Source organism: Podarcis muralis, chromosome 5, assembly GCF_964188315.1.
Source record: "Podarcis muralis chromosome 5, rPodMur119.hap1.1, whole genome shotgun sequence".
Lineage (NCBI taxonomy): Eukaryota > Metazoa > Chordata > Lepidosauria > Squamata > Lacertidae > Podarcis > Podarcis muralis.
Genome location: NC_135659.1, coordinates 26,625,783 through 26,643,133, shown reverse-complemented (window position 1 = coordinate 26,643,133; position 17,351 = coordinate 26,625,783). Strand labels below are relative to the sequence as shown.

General features: G+C 42.9%; 1 protein-coding gene across 1 annotated transcript in view; it reads left to right on the top strand.

Annotated features, from left to right (window-relative positions):
- Window positions 1–986: 986 nt before the first annotated feature.
- Window positions 987–17,351, top strand: part of ABCA4 (ATP binding cassette subfamily A member 4) — a 94,691-nt gene continuing 78,326 nt past the window's right edge. The window contains exons 1-5 of the mRNA XM_077928451.1: window positions 987–1,361; window positions 4,415–4,558; window positions 10,840–10,933; window positions 13,004–13,145; window positions 14,189–14,325. Of these exons, the coding sequence (XP_077784577.1) occupies window positions 1,344–1,361; window positions 4,415–4,558; window positions 10,840–10,933; window positions 13,004–13,145; window positions 14,189–14,325 (535 nt within the window). The 5' untranslated portion in view covers window positions 987–1,343. The remainder of the gene's footprint in view (window positions 1,362–4,414; window positions 4,559–10,839; window positions 10,934–13,003; window positions 13,146–14,188; window positions 14,326–17,351) is intronic.

Sequence of the window (17,351 nt, the reverse complement as noted above, 5' to 3'; positions counted from 1 at the left end):
AGCAGGGACCAAGCAACGGGAGCTCAACCGCCAACCTTCTGTTCGGCAAGTCCTAGGCTCTGTGGTTTAACCCACAGCGCCACCCGCGTCCCACTTTACATGCATACATATAGATAAAAAATTTTATTTGTGTGGCGCCTTTCCACACCATACTCACGGTGGCCTACAACATGAAAAAATACATTACAGCATAACAAAAGTAGTCATAAAATAAAACATAAAAAATGCACAACCAAATCAAACAATTTACATCAGCGCAACGTTGCATTTGACCCCATGTTTCCACAGCTCCAAACTATGTTTAGATATTGGGAGCTGGAGAAGGTAGGTAATGTACAAGCCCCCATTCTCTGCTTCCCCACAATTTTAGCCGAATCATGCCTACATAGACTTCCAAAAACAAACTAAGGGGGCGTCACAAAGTTGGGAAGAAAAGCCACATCTATCCCGCCCCTAATTAAGGCACAGGTTCAGATGATTATTTACTGATTTCTCACCCTTTGCCTTAAGGTCCCACGATGGGTTCCAACATTAAAGCAATGTTAAAAACGGTCTAAAACAACTTACGATAATTAAAAAAATAAGGTGGGATCTAAAAATATATACACCTCAAGTGTCAAAAGCCAGGGTAAAGAGGTGCATCTTCGGAATCTTCCAGAAGCTGTATTATGAAGAAGCCACCACAAAGAATGCCCTCTCCCAGGCCACCCCTACCCTGAGCCTCTGAGGGCAGAGAAACTAGCAAGAGGGCCCAAGAGAATCTGTGAGAAAGGAGGGGACTTTAGCTGGAATTGATCCCTTTACAGAGGACAGCCTTCTGTTTGAAAAGAGCAGTGTTTTTTTTTTTATCTGGGGGGCATGCATACCCCTAAACATTTAGTGAATCTCTGTACTTTTGTCCATTTACTGTATTTATTTTCCCCCCCCCCCCCCCGATCTGAACTATAAAATGGTGGTTTTCTTGAGTCAAAATGAGAGTATCCCTAAACATATTTTTTTTTGGGGGGGGGGGAGTACTGAAAAGGAGTATTCTGTTTGAAGGGCTATCTGGCCCAAGTAAGGAGTAAAGATAAAAAGAACCCTAAGGAGGGATAAGCTGGGGTCTTGAAGCCACCCCTCACAGCACCATTTTGGCAGTGAAGCGAGGCTCACAGGTGACTTGGTTACAATGTTATGGCCTCCATTGTGGAAGGAGCTATGCCTTTAAATATCACTCGCTTGAGACTCACAGGTGAGAGAATGAGTACTGTACTTAGGTTTCCACACAAGCATCGGGTTGGCCACTGTGATTAAAGGCTGCTAGGTTTGCTAGGCCTCTGGCCTGGTTCAGCAGAGCTCTTTTTATGTTCTTCCACAGTATGGTGAGCTATCTTGTATTTATCTTTAAATTATGGCAATTGTTTCAGAATGTTCATCTTTACAGATAAATGAGCAGTTGTACATTTTATGAAAACCTGTGTGGGCTTTTGTTTTTTTGGGTGGTCTAACTCGCCCTCCAAACAGGAAATGTGTAAATGGCCACTTTGCCTCACACAAAGCTTTTGAGCCAAGAATGACTTGACTCAAATCTCATTTCTAAAAATGGCTTTCTAAATGCTAAATTGCTACTATATACTAGTAAAATGCCACTTGTTAAGGGTGCTCTGGAGGAGGGTTCAAATATTGCAGGAACTCTATGGCATGCAGTTTGCTTAAAATGTCAACATTGAGTGTGTAGCCTAGGGATGTCCCTATTTTTCAGTGATGGTTCCGGATTTACAGAAGCCGTCTATTTTCATCTGAGAAATGTTGGAGGATATGGAGTTACCTGACCCCTCAAGGCAGCCCTTTAAATGTTTTATTATGTTTGATATTGGAAGGTGCCCAGAGTGGCTAGGGCATAATAATAATAATAATAATAATAATAATAATAATAATAATCCCTATTTTCATTGGGAAAATGTTGAAGGCTATGGAGGACCTATTCTTGGACTTCAGCTCTCCTAATTGCCATTGGTCATGCTGGCTGGGGCTGATGGGAGTTGAAGTCCAGTGACATCTGGAGGGCTGCAAAGTCCCCACCCCTGACCTAGAATTATTTTGCCCTATGAAACTCGGTCAGAAATATCCTAGGTTTAACAGTTAGTCACAGCAAATCATGACACATACTTACAGTAGACATCTTGGGAAGTGGGATATAATATATTTCTGTGTGCGAGGGAGAGACATCTCCAAAGACAAAGTAGATATCAAAACTATCTACTGAAGTGAAATCAGCATCTTGTGTAAGTTGCTGGGTCACCTGCTCAGTATAATTAGGAAGTAGTGAACTCAAATACTTGGTGCCTTGTTGGATGTTTTTATTTACATCTTCATTTAAAAACAAACAAACCCAGGCACTGCTGAGCTCAGAAATCCCACTTGTTTTATCCAAAGCAGAAATAGGTCACAGACACCGCCTAGGTGTGCGGTAACACCAACAAGCCAGCCCCCACTTCTCCAAATCAGATTTACAATTTAATTAAGGAAGATCTTTGTCCCGTCTAATCCCATATGTCAGATGCGGCCACAGTCTGTTGAAGGAGGAGACACACTTTCTAAACTTACCTTTACATTTGATTTACTGAAGAAACAGTTAACGTATTTAGATTGCCATGCCTCAAATCTGAACGCTGTTCTCTCGGGAGCCCAGCATTGTTTCACAAGAGCAGACAGGAGGAAAATTTGTTTTCCCATGGTCCAATTTAAGATTTGTCATCTAGGATGTCCAGAAAAGGTGTCTGTGGTGATAAAGATGACATATAGATGGAGACCACCCAGCTCTTGGGACTTGAATGGCACTATAATGGTGAAAAAGTGAGGGGGTGGTGAGCTAGCAGTTTAAGGGTTGTGAACAGGGATTTACTCTGCAAATCTAGAACAAGCAATTGGAGGGATGATTATTGATCAACATGAGCATAAAAAGTTAAGCAGGATTTCTGTGATCATTACTAGAGAGAAGAAATGTCTGTGGGTATTATAGCACTTTTAAGAGCCAGCATAGAGTCCTACAAACAGCTGAAAGATTATTCTAATTCATAGGAGCCAATTTTTGGTCAGCCAGATGCCTGGGACTTTCCTAGATCAGCAGTTTAGCAAATTCCTTCCTGACCAGCCACAAAAACAAGTACTCTCAATAGATTTATGTAAAAACAAAAAAAATTCCTTCCAGTAGCACCTTAAAGACCAACTAAGTTAGTTCTTGGTATGAGCTTTCGTGTGCATGCACACTTCTTCAGATACACTGAAACAGAAGTTGCCAGATCCTTCTATATAGTGAGAAGGTGGGGAGGGGTATTACTCAGAAGGGTGGTGGGAATGGGTGATGGGCAGATAGCTGTGGTGAGCCTGTTGACGACTCTTAACGACTGCAATAGGTTTTACAGGAAAAAGCAAGGGGTGAGAAGGTGAAAATTGGCTTTGTCATGTATAATGAGATAAGAATCCAATGTCTTTGTTCAGACCAGGTTTCTCCATGGTTTTAAGTTTAGTAATGAGTTGCAACTCAGCAGCTTCTCTTTCCAGTCTATTTCTGAAATTCCTTTGTAGTAAAACAGCTACTTTGAGATCTTGTATAGAATGTCCTGGGAGATTGAAGTGTTCTCCTACTGGTTTCTCTGTCTTGTGATTCTTGATGTCAGATTTATGTCCGTTTATTCTTTGGCGTAAGGTTTGGCCTGTTTGTCCAATATAGAGAGCTGAAGGACACTGTTGGCATTTGATGGCAGTTACTTTAGGTCAACTGTGTATTGCAGCCTTAGGTTGGAGGGACGGGACCTGTAGCCCTCCATATATTGCTGGACTACAACTCCCATCATCCCTTCAGAGGTGTCCATGGGACACCATTCATTTTCATTGAATAATATTCCCCTAGATTTATGGTCAGACTAGACTCTGAGAGCATGCTGCTTGTGAGCATCCACAGGCATTTGGTTGGCTTCAGAAAAGGGAACAGTATGTAGGATTAGATAGACTTCAGCTGATCCAACAAGCCAATTCTTATAGTCTCAAACCCTAGAAGCGGTATGGCATACAGTATTTCTGAAACTTGGGTGTCAAGTTGTTGCTGGGTCACAACTCCCGTCATGGCTGACCGTTGATCCTGCTAGCTAGGCATGATGGAAGTTGTAGTTCAACAACAGCTGGAGACCCAAGTTTGAGAGCAATTTGGTATTAATCCTACTTCTGACACCACACAGATACAAGCGCAGAGTTGGCCATTCCAGATCGCACAGTTTCGCTGTATTGTGATCTTCAGCTAAAGTACTATCAGCTTCCAACTTCTGGCTCAGCTGGAGTTTGGTTCATAGCTGAGTTTGACAAAACAAAATGAAATCCAGCCTGCAGTTCTGCAGCCATTCAGGAACATCTGCTTATAAGCTCACTTCTTTTTCAGGATTCAGCTGTCTGCAAGAAGATAACAGCAAAGGATTTCTATTCTCCAAGTCTGGGATGCTGCCAATGCATAAGAAGAATGAGTTTCCTCAGACAGGTCAGGCTTCTGCTATGGAAAAACTGGATACTGAGAAAAAGGCAGAAGGTAAGCCAGAGGGAAGGAGAGAGAGACTGCGTTTAGTTTGAGAAAATGCAGTTAATTTGCTCAAGAGAAATTAAAATCACTTTGGGAAAATCAGTTCATTTGTTCAGGGCTTTTGCTGAGATGTGCTTAGTTAGTTAATCCATTCTGTTCCTAGGATATTTTTACAAAGTACATTTTAGAATCAGGTTCATGGTGTTGAGTTTTCTGACAACAACAAACTCAACATACTGGACTGTTTTGTCACTAAAAGTCTCAGTGAGGAAGAATACCAGCCCCCACCAACAGAGGAAGTGGTGACTAGGATTCACTTCCCCTTGAGGTCCAGCTATGCTTACCCAAGAATCTAGTGACACACAGTACTGTGAAGACAAAAATAAATGGACTTTTGCTACAGGAAGCAAATGTCCAAAATACTTGAAATCTTTTCTTGTGCTTTGGTTCTTCAAAGATCAGGAACTTGCTACAAAAGCACCTCAACTCGAAAGCAGGCATCCCGTGAGACTATGGACTAAATTACAGAACCCTCAACTGCAAATGTAGACAAATGTGCCCTGTTCCAGAAAGGGAAATTCACACACAGAGGGACAGCATGTGCATGCACGATCTCTGTCCACATCACAATGTTCACCTGAGCCTCATGGAACTAGCTAGATCAGGGGTTCCCAGACTGGTGTATGTGGACCACCAGTGGTCCACGATTTTAATTTAGAGGGCCTGAAGTGTGTTTGTGATTTGTAACTGAAGACAGGGGGTGGATATTCAATCCCTCACATTGAAGATCCATATTGATTTTAATTGCGTGGGATTCAAACGGTAATACAATAAAGCGCAACACATAAGAAAAGAAGCAATTGAAAAGCACGGAGCATCTAGCAATAGCACATTACAATGGCTACAACAGGCAGCAAAATCATTCCATGGTCTGCCAAGACTCTTAGCAACTTCCAAGCGGTCCACAGGGAGAAATGTTTGGGAGTCACTGAGCTATAGGCATTCTTTTATGTGCATCCAGATCCCCATTGAGAGCAATCAGCTAATAATGAGCTTCCCACAGCTGGTGTTGTCAGGAAACTAGGAAGGCCAGGGTTAAAAGGAGGGTCGCTTTATAGCAAACACGTGCCCTATGTCAGAGATGGGGGGCCTGTGCCACCCCTCTCTCAGATGCTGTTAGATTTCAGCTCCCATTACTTTTGCCTTTTGGCCATGTTGGTTGGGGCTGATGGGAGCTGGGAGTCCAACAACATCCATAGGGCCATAGGTTTCCCATCTCTGCTTTATATATAGCAGATTCCGGTTTGAGTCATTCCTTGGCATCACCAGTTTCAACAGCTCTTAAATAGCAGGGCTTGGAAAGACCTCTGTTTGAGACCTTGGAGCAGCAATCAATGCCAGAGCAGAGCAGTCCTGGACTAGGTGATGCAAGTTCTGGCTCAGTATGTCAGCTCCACGTGTCCAATAAACTTGGCTATTTTGGAGAAGGCCTGCAATTAAGTTAGCAGAACAGATGCTCAGGAATTTGATTTCAGTACCAGAACTGATCCTTTCCTAGTCACCCCCTGCCCCCCCCAAATAGTTATTCGTTTCAGCAGCCTAATTGGAAAGATAGAAAGAAAAGGATGTTGCTGTCATTTAAAAAACAGCACATTGGAAATCCTTGGTGCTTCAGCTGAGGTGGCTCAGCCAGTAAAGCATGAGACTGTTAATCTGAGGGTCATGCGTTCGAGTCCCACATTGGACAAAAGATTCCTGCGTTGCAGGGGGTTGGACTCATGGCCCCTTCCAACTCTTACAATTCTGTAATATCTTACAAATCACGCAGAGAGCTGATCTTGCCTACTTTCTGCCCATCTCTGCAATAATGGATCTCCCGTGCAAAATTTCATTTAGGCCTCAACACATATTTAATAGTGGTGTCCAATGGCAGCTTAGAATTCTGCAAAATGATTGTTTCTAGTATTGTTTAGTCTCAAGCTCAGTAAGATCTTAAACCAAAGATTTCTCATTTTGTGGAGTGGCATTTAGCGGGCTGGGGTGTGGGCTTGGAAGGCATGGACGAACACACACACACACACACACACACACACACACACACACATATATATAACAAAGTTGAAAATGGAGAAGGAAGGGAGCCATCTTTCTTTTCTTTTTTGTAAAGACTGCTCAGTATTTCTGATCATACTTCCTGGTGATACAGTGTGGAAAGCATTGACAAGCAGCATTTCTAAGAAGCCTCAAGCTGTTAACCTCCCTCCTTTCCCCTCTTCCAAAAGAACATTTCAAATTCCTGGCCTTGACCTTCTTTTTTCATCAAGATGACCTTTTTTGTGTGTCTTGAGATGTTTTAAGATACTGGATCTGATCCAGAAAAGTCACCGGGTTCTGGCATTTTGCTGAATCAGGCGGGAAAGCTCAGAGCACCTTTCACAGCGCCAGAGCCTCCAAGGTTTATATTATGTGAGGGCATTCCAATTACTGTACGTGAGAAACACAGCGAAGAGGAAGTGATTCTGAATGGGGCAATTTGAAACACTGCTCTTTTGTTTTTTCATCCTGAGGCATCGGGAAGAAGGATTTCTGTCTCCAGTTAGAACATCTGGGTCCTTTCATTCAAAGCCCCCAAACTCAAAACACTTGCTGAGGCATTTCCAGGGGGTGGAGTGGAGGAGATTAGAAAGCCTCGGGCAAACATTGCTGCAATTAAAAAAAATAAAAATCTGATTTATGTGTGAGACTTGATGGGCCCATCTCATCATAGTTTGAAGTGAAGTGAAGTGATAATATAAGAAGAAGAAGAAGAAGAAGAAGAAGAAGAAGAAGAAGAAGAAGAAGAAGAAGAAGGTGGTGGTGGGAGGGATTGTTGAGCATGACATCAGGCATTGACTAGTTCTTAAGTTCTTAAAACAGTGGCTAACAGCACAATCTTTTGCCATGATAGCTAATGAGTAAGTCCCACATTCTTAAATGGGACATACTCCTTAATAAGTGTGTTTTGAATTGAAGAGAACCTAATGCATACTTATGCTATTGATATGATGGACACTTGGAAATAATTGCTACTAAATTCTATTGGGCTGAACATGTAAGTATGCATAGGATTTAAACCTACGTAGGAGTTACTTTTGCGTAAGAATGCCTTGGATGAGGCTGCATCTTAGACCTTAGGCCAGCCCACCAGATTTCCATCCACAGCAAAAGCTCAGTGGTGGAGTTTACACTTTGCATCCAGAAGATCCCAGATTGCTCTCTAGTAATGTGGACAGGTGGACATGATTCTAGGACAGCTCACCTCACCACCCACCACCCATGTATGGCAGCACATCAGTGGCATTGTAACCTTATTGTACACTGTGGTTTGTTTGTCAGTCAAGGCCTGGTCTAACTTTTCAGTGTTGTGGTTAAGGAATTCATAGGATGCTAATTAGTGGGTATTCAGTGTAGCAAGATAACCTCAGCATGAATAATTATCATTTATGTGTCGGTGGGGAGGCAAAGATCTCAATATGGTTTGCCAAATGTCGCGGCAGCTTTGTGTATTGATTCTCTCAAACTACTTTGTGGCTTCTTTTCACGTAAGAAATAATGTGAACGTATCTTTTCTTTTACCTTGCTGCTTAAAATAATAGAATATATAATGATGTATAAAGCAAAAGCACACCAATAACACATTGGAGAAGTCTTAATGAAACAGCACTTGACCCAGTTCTACAAAAATTCCACAAACAGCAAGACCAAAAGCTCATAAAATGGCAATAAAAATGTCAGCAAGGAACAGCCTCAATAAGACAAAATAAATAGTCAGCTAAAAGCTTTCTTTTAGAAAGAGATCTTAAACAGACACTTAAAATCATTCAGCGTCAGGGCCTGGTGACTCTCTCCTGGAATGCCATTTGACAAGATGGAAGCCACCAGAGAAGGCCCTGATCCTTGCGACTGCTTTCCTCATAGGTCAGATGCACAGCTGTCAATGTTTCCCTTTTTCTAAGGGAAATTCCCTTATTCTGAACAGGATTCCTCACAAGAAAAGGGAAAAGTTGACCGCTATGGTCAGATGGTAGACAGATCTGGAGCAAGGCTAGATGTGGGGATGAACATAAGGTGTTCCGTAAGATATCCAAGTCAATTAGGGTTTGAAAGGTTAAAGCCAGCACTAGAAACAAACTATATTGGCAACCAACATAGATCAGACAAAAAATGGGCATACTACGTTCTGAATTCCTTATTCCAGTTAAGAACCTTGTGGCAGCATTTTGCAGTTTCTGGATACCCCAAGGGCAATCCCACGTAGAGCAGATTTCAATAGTCTAACCAGGAGTTGACTGGAGCAAAAATAACTGCAGTGAGATCCAGTTGCATTCACACAGTCAGTGTCATGTCTAGTTTTCCTCAAAGACAGACACTGAACTATTTTTCTTTTTGTGGAATATTCATTTGTTTTCTAACCCTTAACGGACTAGTTAACCTTTTTAATATTCAAGAATGAGGGGGTGAAATGATTATGTAAGGCCAGCATAGCTCTAAAAGCTTATACACCTGCATCCTTATCAACTTTTGAACAAAGATAATATTTGTATACAGAACTGAACTTGCTTAACTCAACATATATAAAGCTGGTGAGAAAGATATCTGTGCTTTGACAAGCTAGTGCTTGGAATGCAGAGCACTTCCTTTTCCGGTGTGTCATAAGGCTTGCTCTGTTCATTTAATATACATTGGGAAGAGTATCGCTTCCTTAAGATCATGCCTTCCAGTAATTTAATAGTGGTGTGAAGTCATTGCACACACCCTCCACAGGCAGTAAGCAGTGATGTAGAGATGGGCTGGGAAAACCATAACCAAGAGGATGACATCTGTTTTATAACCAAGAGGATGTTCATCTGTTTTAACTATCTATTACCTAGTGACTCGGAGCAGAAGGGTAGGGTGGCAGTAGCTACACATTTTAAGTAATATGCAGTTTGCGTATGAGCAATTGAAAATAGTAAATTCCACACTAAGTTTTCAAATGCAGGCACAATTCTCATCTTTATATTACAGTTGGAAGCTAGGAAACGTATACCAATAAAACCTATAGTCAAATCACTGTCAGTAGCTTTCCAATGTTTCAAACTACGAGTTTGTTTAGTCTACCTAAAGATGACAGGGATTGAACCTGAAACCTGCATGCAAAGCGGATGCTCTAAGCTAAAGCCCTTTTCAAAGCCATTTCTGCTTTTTTGTGTTGATGTATTGAGGGCCATCTTGTGCATTATACAGTGACAAACACAGGTTTAGTGCTAGGCATGCTCTAAACAAGGAGTGCACCCAAGTATGGCTTTCTGATGAGTGACCCTGTAGAGATATGCATGTTTTCACCAGCCAGTTTCTCCCATTCATGTTTTATATTATAGGTGTACACTTAAAAATTATTATGAAGTTTGTGAAGAGCCATCATAATGAAGCTACCTGCATTTTTCGCAATGGTTTTATAATTCTATGGGTCAATGTTGCTTATTGATGGAGCAGAAGGCAGTCCAACAGTAGGTTGAGCCAGAGCCAGTGAGAAGTGGAGCCAGAACCCATGACAGGCATGGCCAAGCCATTCTGCCTTTTGTCCCCATCCTCCTTTCTTTTGACATCTACAATGGCAAAACCAAGAAAAAGGAGAGGCACTGGTTATATGTAAGAAGGCAGAAAGGCTTGAAGGAATCAAGACTAAGTTTCGTGGAGCATTGTAGCATCTGTCCTAATGGAGCAGCCTCCAGTGTCATGGGATGGTCTGTCACTCAAGACTGAGCTATTGAACAGCCTTTCCAGCTGTCTCATAGACTTTGTTCTCCCATCAAGCTAAGCCAAACCATCGCTTAGTGCAAGTGTACAGTCTTCCAGTGTGGATCTTGCAGCTGCTTTGTTCTTTCCCAGACCTTTTTGCTGTTGCACTTTGCTGATCTGAGCCAGGTTTAGCATGTCATCTAAACCCTGGTTTGTGGTTAAGCTCTCTCCACAATAAATATAAGCTATAACCAAAAATAAATCTTGGTTACAGCTTATGGTTAGTCTGCAGAGAGAGCTTATCCATGAGTCTGGGTTCAGACAACATGCTAAGCCCAAACCTTGGCTTAACATAGCTCAGTGTACCAGCAAAAAGACCCAGGGAGGAGCCAAGGAGCTGCAAGCAGCCACATATTAATGCTTTATTGTATACTGGGATGGCAGAGTCATTTTTTATCAGACTCTTCTGTGATTGGTGAAAGTCACAATGTCTTCAGATTGCATCATTAACTCATCCAACTTTTTTTCAGCTTCGTCTTCTGGTTGAACTTGTGTGGCCTATGTCCTTGTTTCTTATCCTTGTCTGGCTGAGGAGCGCCAACCCACTCTATCGCCAACATGAATGTAAGAGCATCATTGGTAATGGAAACAACTTTTGGCATGCAATGCTCCTTGCTTAGGCTTTGAGTAAATCAAAGCGGCCTAGGTTTCTGTTACATGCTTACAAGTTAGGTCTTGTTTTACCTGCTGGTAAGCAAGGAAGTAGATACAGCAACGTTTATCTTGAGCCAGTCCTGCATGTTGTGGGGACAGGGTTGAGTGCCACCAACCTGGAGCTCCCCAGCACTGTGCATGTTGAAATAACATGTTAGGTGGCATCATTAGGATGACATTTGATTTGCCCCGTGCCTGCTCTGATTCCCTACCATCGCCTATCTGTTACTGGGGATACAGAGGTTGATGGAACCTATCAGTCTTCCCATGGCCTGTAGCTTGGGCCTTGATAGCAAATGTTTACTAGAAAGGTACAATGGGCATGATATAATGTTTTGAGCTTTGCTGATGGAAGTAATTACATACTTTGCTAGAGCTCCCATAATATTGCACCAGTACACTAGGTCTAGGGGATTAATGTGGATGAATCATCTTGCCCTTGACTCCTACGCTTGTCCCTTTCTGCCCATTTAATCTACTGTTGTGGTTTTACCCTCGTCACTGCATCTCTTTGCGCCTGAAAGAGTTCCCTTCCACATAATTGGCGCAAAGTACATGCCAGCTGAGCTCACTAACCAGCCTATTGTCTTTGACCATGGTCAGAATGCAGTCTGGTTTGTTATCAAAGGGGAGGAGATGTCAATCTGATTTTTTTAACCATGTACTATTCGTGGAAGTGAACCATAATAATAATAATTTATTATTTATACCCCACCCATCTGGCTGGGTTTCCCCAGCCACTCTGGACGGCTTCCTACAAAATATTAAAGATACAATAAAACATTAGATATTAAAAACTTCCCTAGTCTAGAGAAAGCACTCTTCCCCCTAAGCATTGTATTCTTCTTATTTGTGTTGTCTGTATCTTTAGTCACTTCAAAAGCTAATATTTTCTAAACCACTGGAGCTGAAACAAAGTTTTGCACACATTTCTAGCTTGCACCTACAGTATGTGTTTGAAATGTTTTCAAATTTCACTTTGCAGAATACTTTTTAGTAACTTAAATCTTGCCTTGCTGTCAAGGTAGCAATGTTAAATGCCAGTTTACCAAATTTTATGCCTCCCCCCACCCCTAAGTTCCTAAATCAAACAGAATTCATATTGTAAGCAAAAATATTCAGACTTAAGAAAATATAAATTTGAACTTTTGCAATCAAACACAATGTAGAAAAACACTGGAATATTTCTTCTTTCACCAAAATCCATTTTAGCTCTAAGAACCATACAGCATTGACTTTACTATGCTCCTGCTGAAATGAAAGGGGCACTCACTATAATTTTATTGAAGTCGGAGTTAAAATAAATTCATAAGTGTAGGAAAAGCACGCCACAGAATGGTGCCTGATCTGTCCAGCTTCAGAGTGCAAGTGTGGAACTCCATATTTTGAAAAATCCCCTCATTCAAAAATAAATAGATGCCAATCTTATAGAGATGGCACATATCAGAAACGTTAGCTCTGGCATGCTAGCTTATCATGTGCAGGAATTAAGTGGTGGTGGTGATCACAGAATGGGCTCCTTTGAGAGGGGGGCAGGGTATATATTAAATAAAGGAATGAATGAATGAATGGTAGGTCAGCCTTCCCCAACTTGGTGCCTTCCAGATGTGTTGGACTACAACTCCCATCAGCCCCAGTTAACACAGCTGAGTCAATGGGAATTGTCCAAAACAGGCATAGGCAAACTCGGCTCTCCAGATGTGTTGGGACTACAACTTCCATCATCCCTAGCTAACAGGACCAGTGATCAGGGATGATGGGAGTTGTAGTCCCAAAACATCTGGAGGGTCGAGTTAACCTATGCCTGGTCCAAAACATCTGGAGGGGCCTGTGTTGGGGAAGGTTGTGCTCTTCCAATTAACCTTTTAAGAAAACTGATATGCCCTAATCTAATATGCCACTGGATAGCTCAGTTGGTTAGTATCTATGTAAGCAGTTTTAGCTATGTTTATTTCCTCCTTTTTTGTTCCTCCTATCAAGGTCACTTCCCAAACAAGGCGATGCCCTCTGCAGGAACTCTGCCGTGGCTACAGGGCATCTTCTGTAACATGAACAATCCTTGCTTCAAAAGCCCAACCCGTGGAGAGTCTCCAGGTGTCGTATCAAACTACAATAATTCTATGTAAGCTGACAGCGTCTCTTGCATCTTGGGGAGGGGGAGAAATCTGACCATGTTATAGGCTTCCATGTTCTACTATGAAATTGTAGCTGAGGGCCGTAACTCAGTGGTAGGGCGTTTGCAGAAAGTTCCTGGCGGTTCAATCTTCAGCATCTCCAGGAGAATAGACCAATTAACTATGAACCCCAAAATTAGACAGAGAGTGTCCCCTGTCTAAAACCATGGAGAACCACAGTCAGTCAGTGTGGACAGTACTTATCTAGATGAGCCAATGCTCTGATTCTGTGTAAGGCACCTTCCTGTGTTTCTGTGCTCCCTAACGTTGCCTCTGATATATGACTGCATGAAAAACAGCCCCCCGATGAGCTCACAAAGTGTGATCCAATTTTGTGTTGTGAAAAAACTGGTAAATAGGAGGCTAGGTAGAACTCATGTGACACAGGCTTATTTCTCTTATTGTTTTTTATCAGTGATTTTAAATATTGTTGCTGTCCACTCTGTGATTTAGATGAAGGGCACGTTATAAATATATATATATGTACGACTGCGTACACAGCATACATTTAAATCACATGGCCTCCCCCAAAGGATCCTGGGAACTGTAGTGTTGAGACTGTAGCTCTGTCCCCAGGATTCTTTGGGGTTGGTGGAGAATGTGGTTTTAATCTCTTTTGATTTATGGTGTGGATGGGACCATCATGGTAATGGGGTCAGGTGAAGGACACAGCCCCATCACCAGGGTTGAAGTTAAGAGTCAACTGCTTGTCCAGTCACCCTGCTTGTAAATGTAAGGAGGGGGTACTATCTTGTCCTCAGGGTTATATGTCATATTTTTTCCATAGCCCTGTTGGTGGGCATAAGTAGAAAGGCTTAGCACAGCCCACCCGCAGGTTGGAGGGCTCTGGTGGGAAAGGCAACTGGCTGCTGTGATTACTTTCTCCGCACAAGTGACCAGCAATGGTGCCTGCCGCCATGATATGGGGACCTCCTTTGGGAAATGCAGCAATCCACGCTAAGCAGTCTTTCTCCTCCTCCACCTCCTTCAGTTTAGCAAGAGTGTACAAAGATGCTCAAGAACTTTTACTGAATGCACACGCATCAGAACTGGGCCGACTCTGGGAAGAACTACGCTCCATGACCCAGTTTATGGAAACCATGAGGACAAATCCCGAAAGGATTGCAGGTAATAATAGTTCTCTGTCATTTGGAGAAAAGCTGTTAATTATTTCCTTGCTCAGAAGATAAGCAGCGGTCACACATTTTCAACTTGATTAACCTGCAGTTTTTGCCAGTGACACAGCCAGTGACACAGCAATGAAACTCCCAGTCCCTCACTCCAGGTGCCTCTGGTCTCTGCTGCTTCCCTTCCCATCTGCTATCATATCCACCTGCCTGTCTCAGCTCCCAGCTTCCACAATTCACATGGGCTCAGATTCTCACTTGGGCTTGACTTTGCCTCTCGGTCAGTGGTGAAAGTCTGGTCCTCCCTGGTGTTTTTGAGCCACACTTCCTACACTTTCTGGCCCTCTGTGCTCTTAACCTGAGACCCTTCCACTCCCCTTCATCTGTGCCAACAGCTTGTGCAAATACAGCAGTAATCCATTCACTCATTTGGTCAATAGACACAGTAATTTCTTTTCGGTTCAATTCTATACACAGCTATTGGGCTTAGGATGGTTGGTGTGTATGTATGTAGCAGAGATGGGGAAATTGAGGCTCTCCAGCTGTGGTAGAACTACAACTCCCATGATATCTGACTTTGACTATGCTGGCTGGGGTTGATGGGCATTGAGTCTGGAGGGCTGCAGGCTCCCCATTCCAGTTGCACAGGATTGCAGCTTTCATCCACAAGTTGGATTTTCTGGGTCAGTGACACATCAAGTCCAGACAACTCTACAGCACGCTGTCACAATGCAGGTTACAGGAGACCCCATTGTAACTCATGAAGCCAAAGAGCACTTGGCAAGCCTCACCTTTATGCTGCCTGCAGGGACTGCAAAAAAAAAAGGGTAGGTGGTTCAGTGTCATAGCTACCAGAGGGTGGGGAGCTAGATGGGTGTTTTTGCCCCGGATGAAGCCTCCAGAGGGGAGCCACTGAGGCTCCCAGCGTCTGTGTGTGTGCAAATGTGCATGCAGGGAGTGCCAAACTGGGTCTTTGACCCAGGTGAAATAAAGCCTAGTTTCACCCCTGGGTAGGTACAGCTGGTGAGCTGCATTCTGCTTGGTGGGTCACAAATTGCATAGGCCTTCATGAGTTGGTTGAGCACCAGCACAAAGTCCATGTCTGGTCAACCGTTCCCTAAGGACATGCTTTTCTTGTTAAAGAGGTTCTTAGCCCACTTGCAGGCTTATGATCAATGGTGAAAATGACAGTGCAAACAGATTCTTACTAATCTTTCATTTCTGTCAGAGATTGTGGCTGCTTACCTCTGTCCACTCTGATGAGAGAGCAGATGCAGATATTCTGAGCATATTTTTTTTGCAGGTTTTTGAAGAATTGCAAGGAGTAGGCTCCTAGGAAAGCTCCTAGAAAATTAGGCCACAGCAGGTTCTCCTGCTTGATTGGGAGAAGTCTACTCTGTAGTTTACTTAGCATAATGATTAATCCAGCCCTAGTCATGAGAAACTAATTGGAGGAATTCAGGACTCCCTACAAGGAAGCAGGTCTTTGGGAGGTGAACTGAAGAAAGAGATTACAAAACCATTTCTCCTTGAGTAAGTGACTGAAAACACACACACACACACAGACAGAGACACACACACCAAACTACAAAACACTCAAGAGCTTTGAAGCTCACAGTTCCAGGGCCACACTCCAGGCCTTTTTTTGGAACTTTCTTCCATTCTTTGAAATCCCAGGTCTGCATTTTATGAGCACGCCAACCCCATTCAACATTCAGAAAAATAAACAAGCGTGGTCCAAATGCCAAGTCTCTTGTGTAATGTGCAATACAACTGTCATTTCACATTCAGGCACCTTTTTAAAAATAAAATAAAGAGTCTTAAACGCTGTTTGTTTTTAAATGAATGCACTTCTTTTAGGCCAGTATTTCCCAAACTTCTTAAGTTCACCCCCTGCCCTCCATTTCAAACTTATTCCACCTCCTGCCTCTCTCCCAATCCAGCACTGCCTAGTACGAGTGTGTAGCAGTTCTCACATGGTTCCTGCTGTGCAGTGATTTCGATGTGGATAGGGCCTGCATTGGCATTAGGCAGAGGAATAGAGCAAAACGTTTCTGGCGCTTCCTAAAACGGCATATCAGGAAGCACCGTTGGAACAAAGCGGACGTTTCTTCCAAATTTGGCTGAGAATGATGGGGCAATTGAGGGAGCTGTCACCCCACATGATTCAGTGTTGATCCTCTGCTAGAGGGCATGTGTCACCCACACCTTGGCTGATGCGGAGAAGAAAGGCTGTCTCAGCATCTTATCTCCCCTTTTGGGTGTCCCACTTTCTCCCAAGGGGACCCAACCCCACTAGTTCGAGTGCTAGTGTTTTTAGACAAAGCTGGTGTCTAATGCAGGCAGAGAAATAGAGCAACAGCTCTGGGGAATTAATCTCTATCTAGATTACTTTTGTTCTATGTATGCCTCAACTCCTCAGTTGTAACTTCTCAGTTGTATCTTCTTTAAATAATATTGTAATAGGCAATATTTTCTGGGGGGAAAGGTGGGGGAACTCACCATGAAAGTTGTTTGTTTGTTTGTTGCAGGCCCAGTACCACACACACACACACACAGAGAGAGAGAGAGAGAGAGAGAGAGAGAGAGAGAGAGAGAGAGGCGCAGTGGCTAAATGTAAGATGTGATTAATAACCCCAAGCAGACAATGATTTGGATTAGAAACGGGCACAACTTTATTGATTACAGATTTTTTTGGCTCAGGAATTGGGTGTATATTAGGCACAGGCAAACTCGGCCCTCCAGATGTTTGGGGACTACAACTCCCATTATCCCTGACCACTGGTCCTGTTAGCTAAGGATGATGGGAGTTGTAGTCCCAAAACATCTGGAGGGCCGAGTTTGCCTATGCCTGTTGTATATCTATTTCAGCCTCTGCCCCAAACATAAAATTAATTAATTTTTAAAAGGTAAGGGAACTCAGTGCCCTCCAAGTTCCTGCTCAAAAAACCCCTTGCCTTTAAAGTACATTTCCCCCTCAAAGAATTCTGGGCACTGTAGTTTTACCCTTCCCAGAGTTACAGTTCC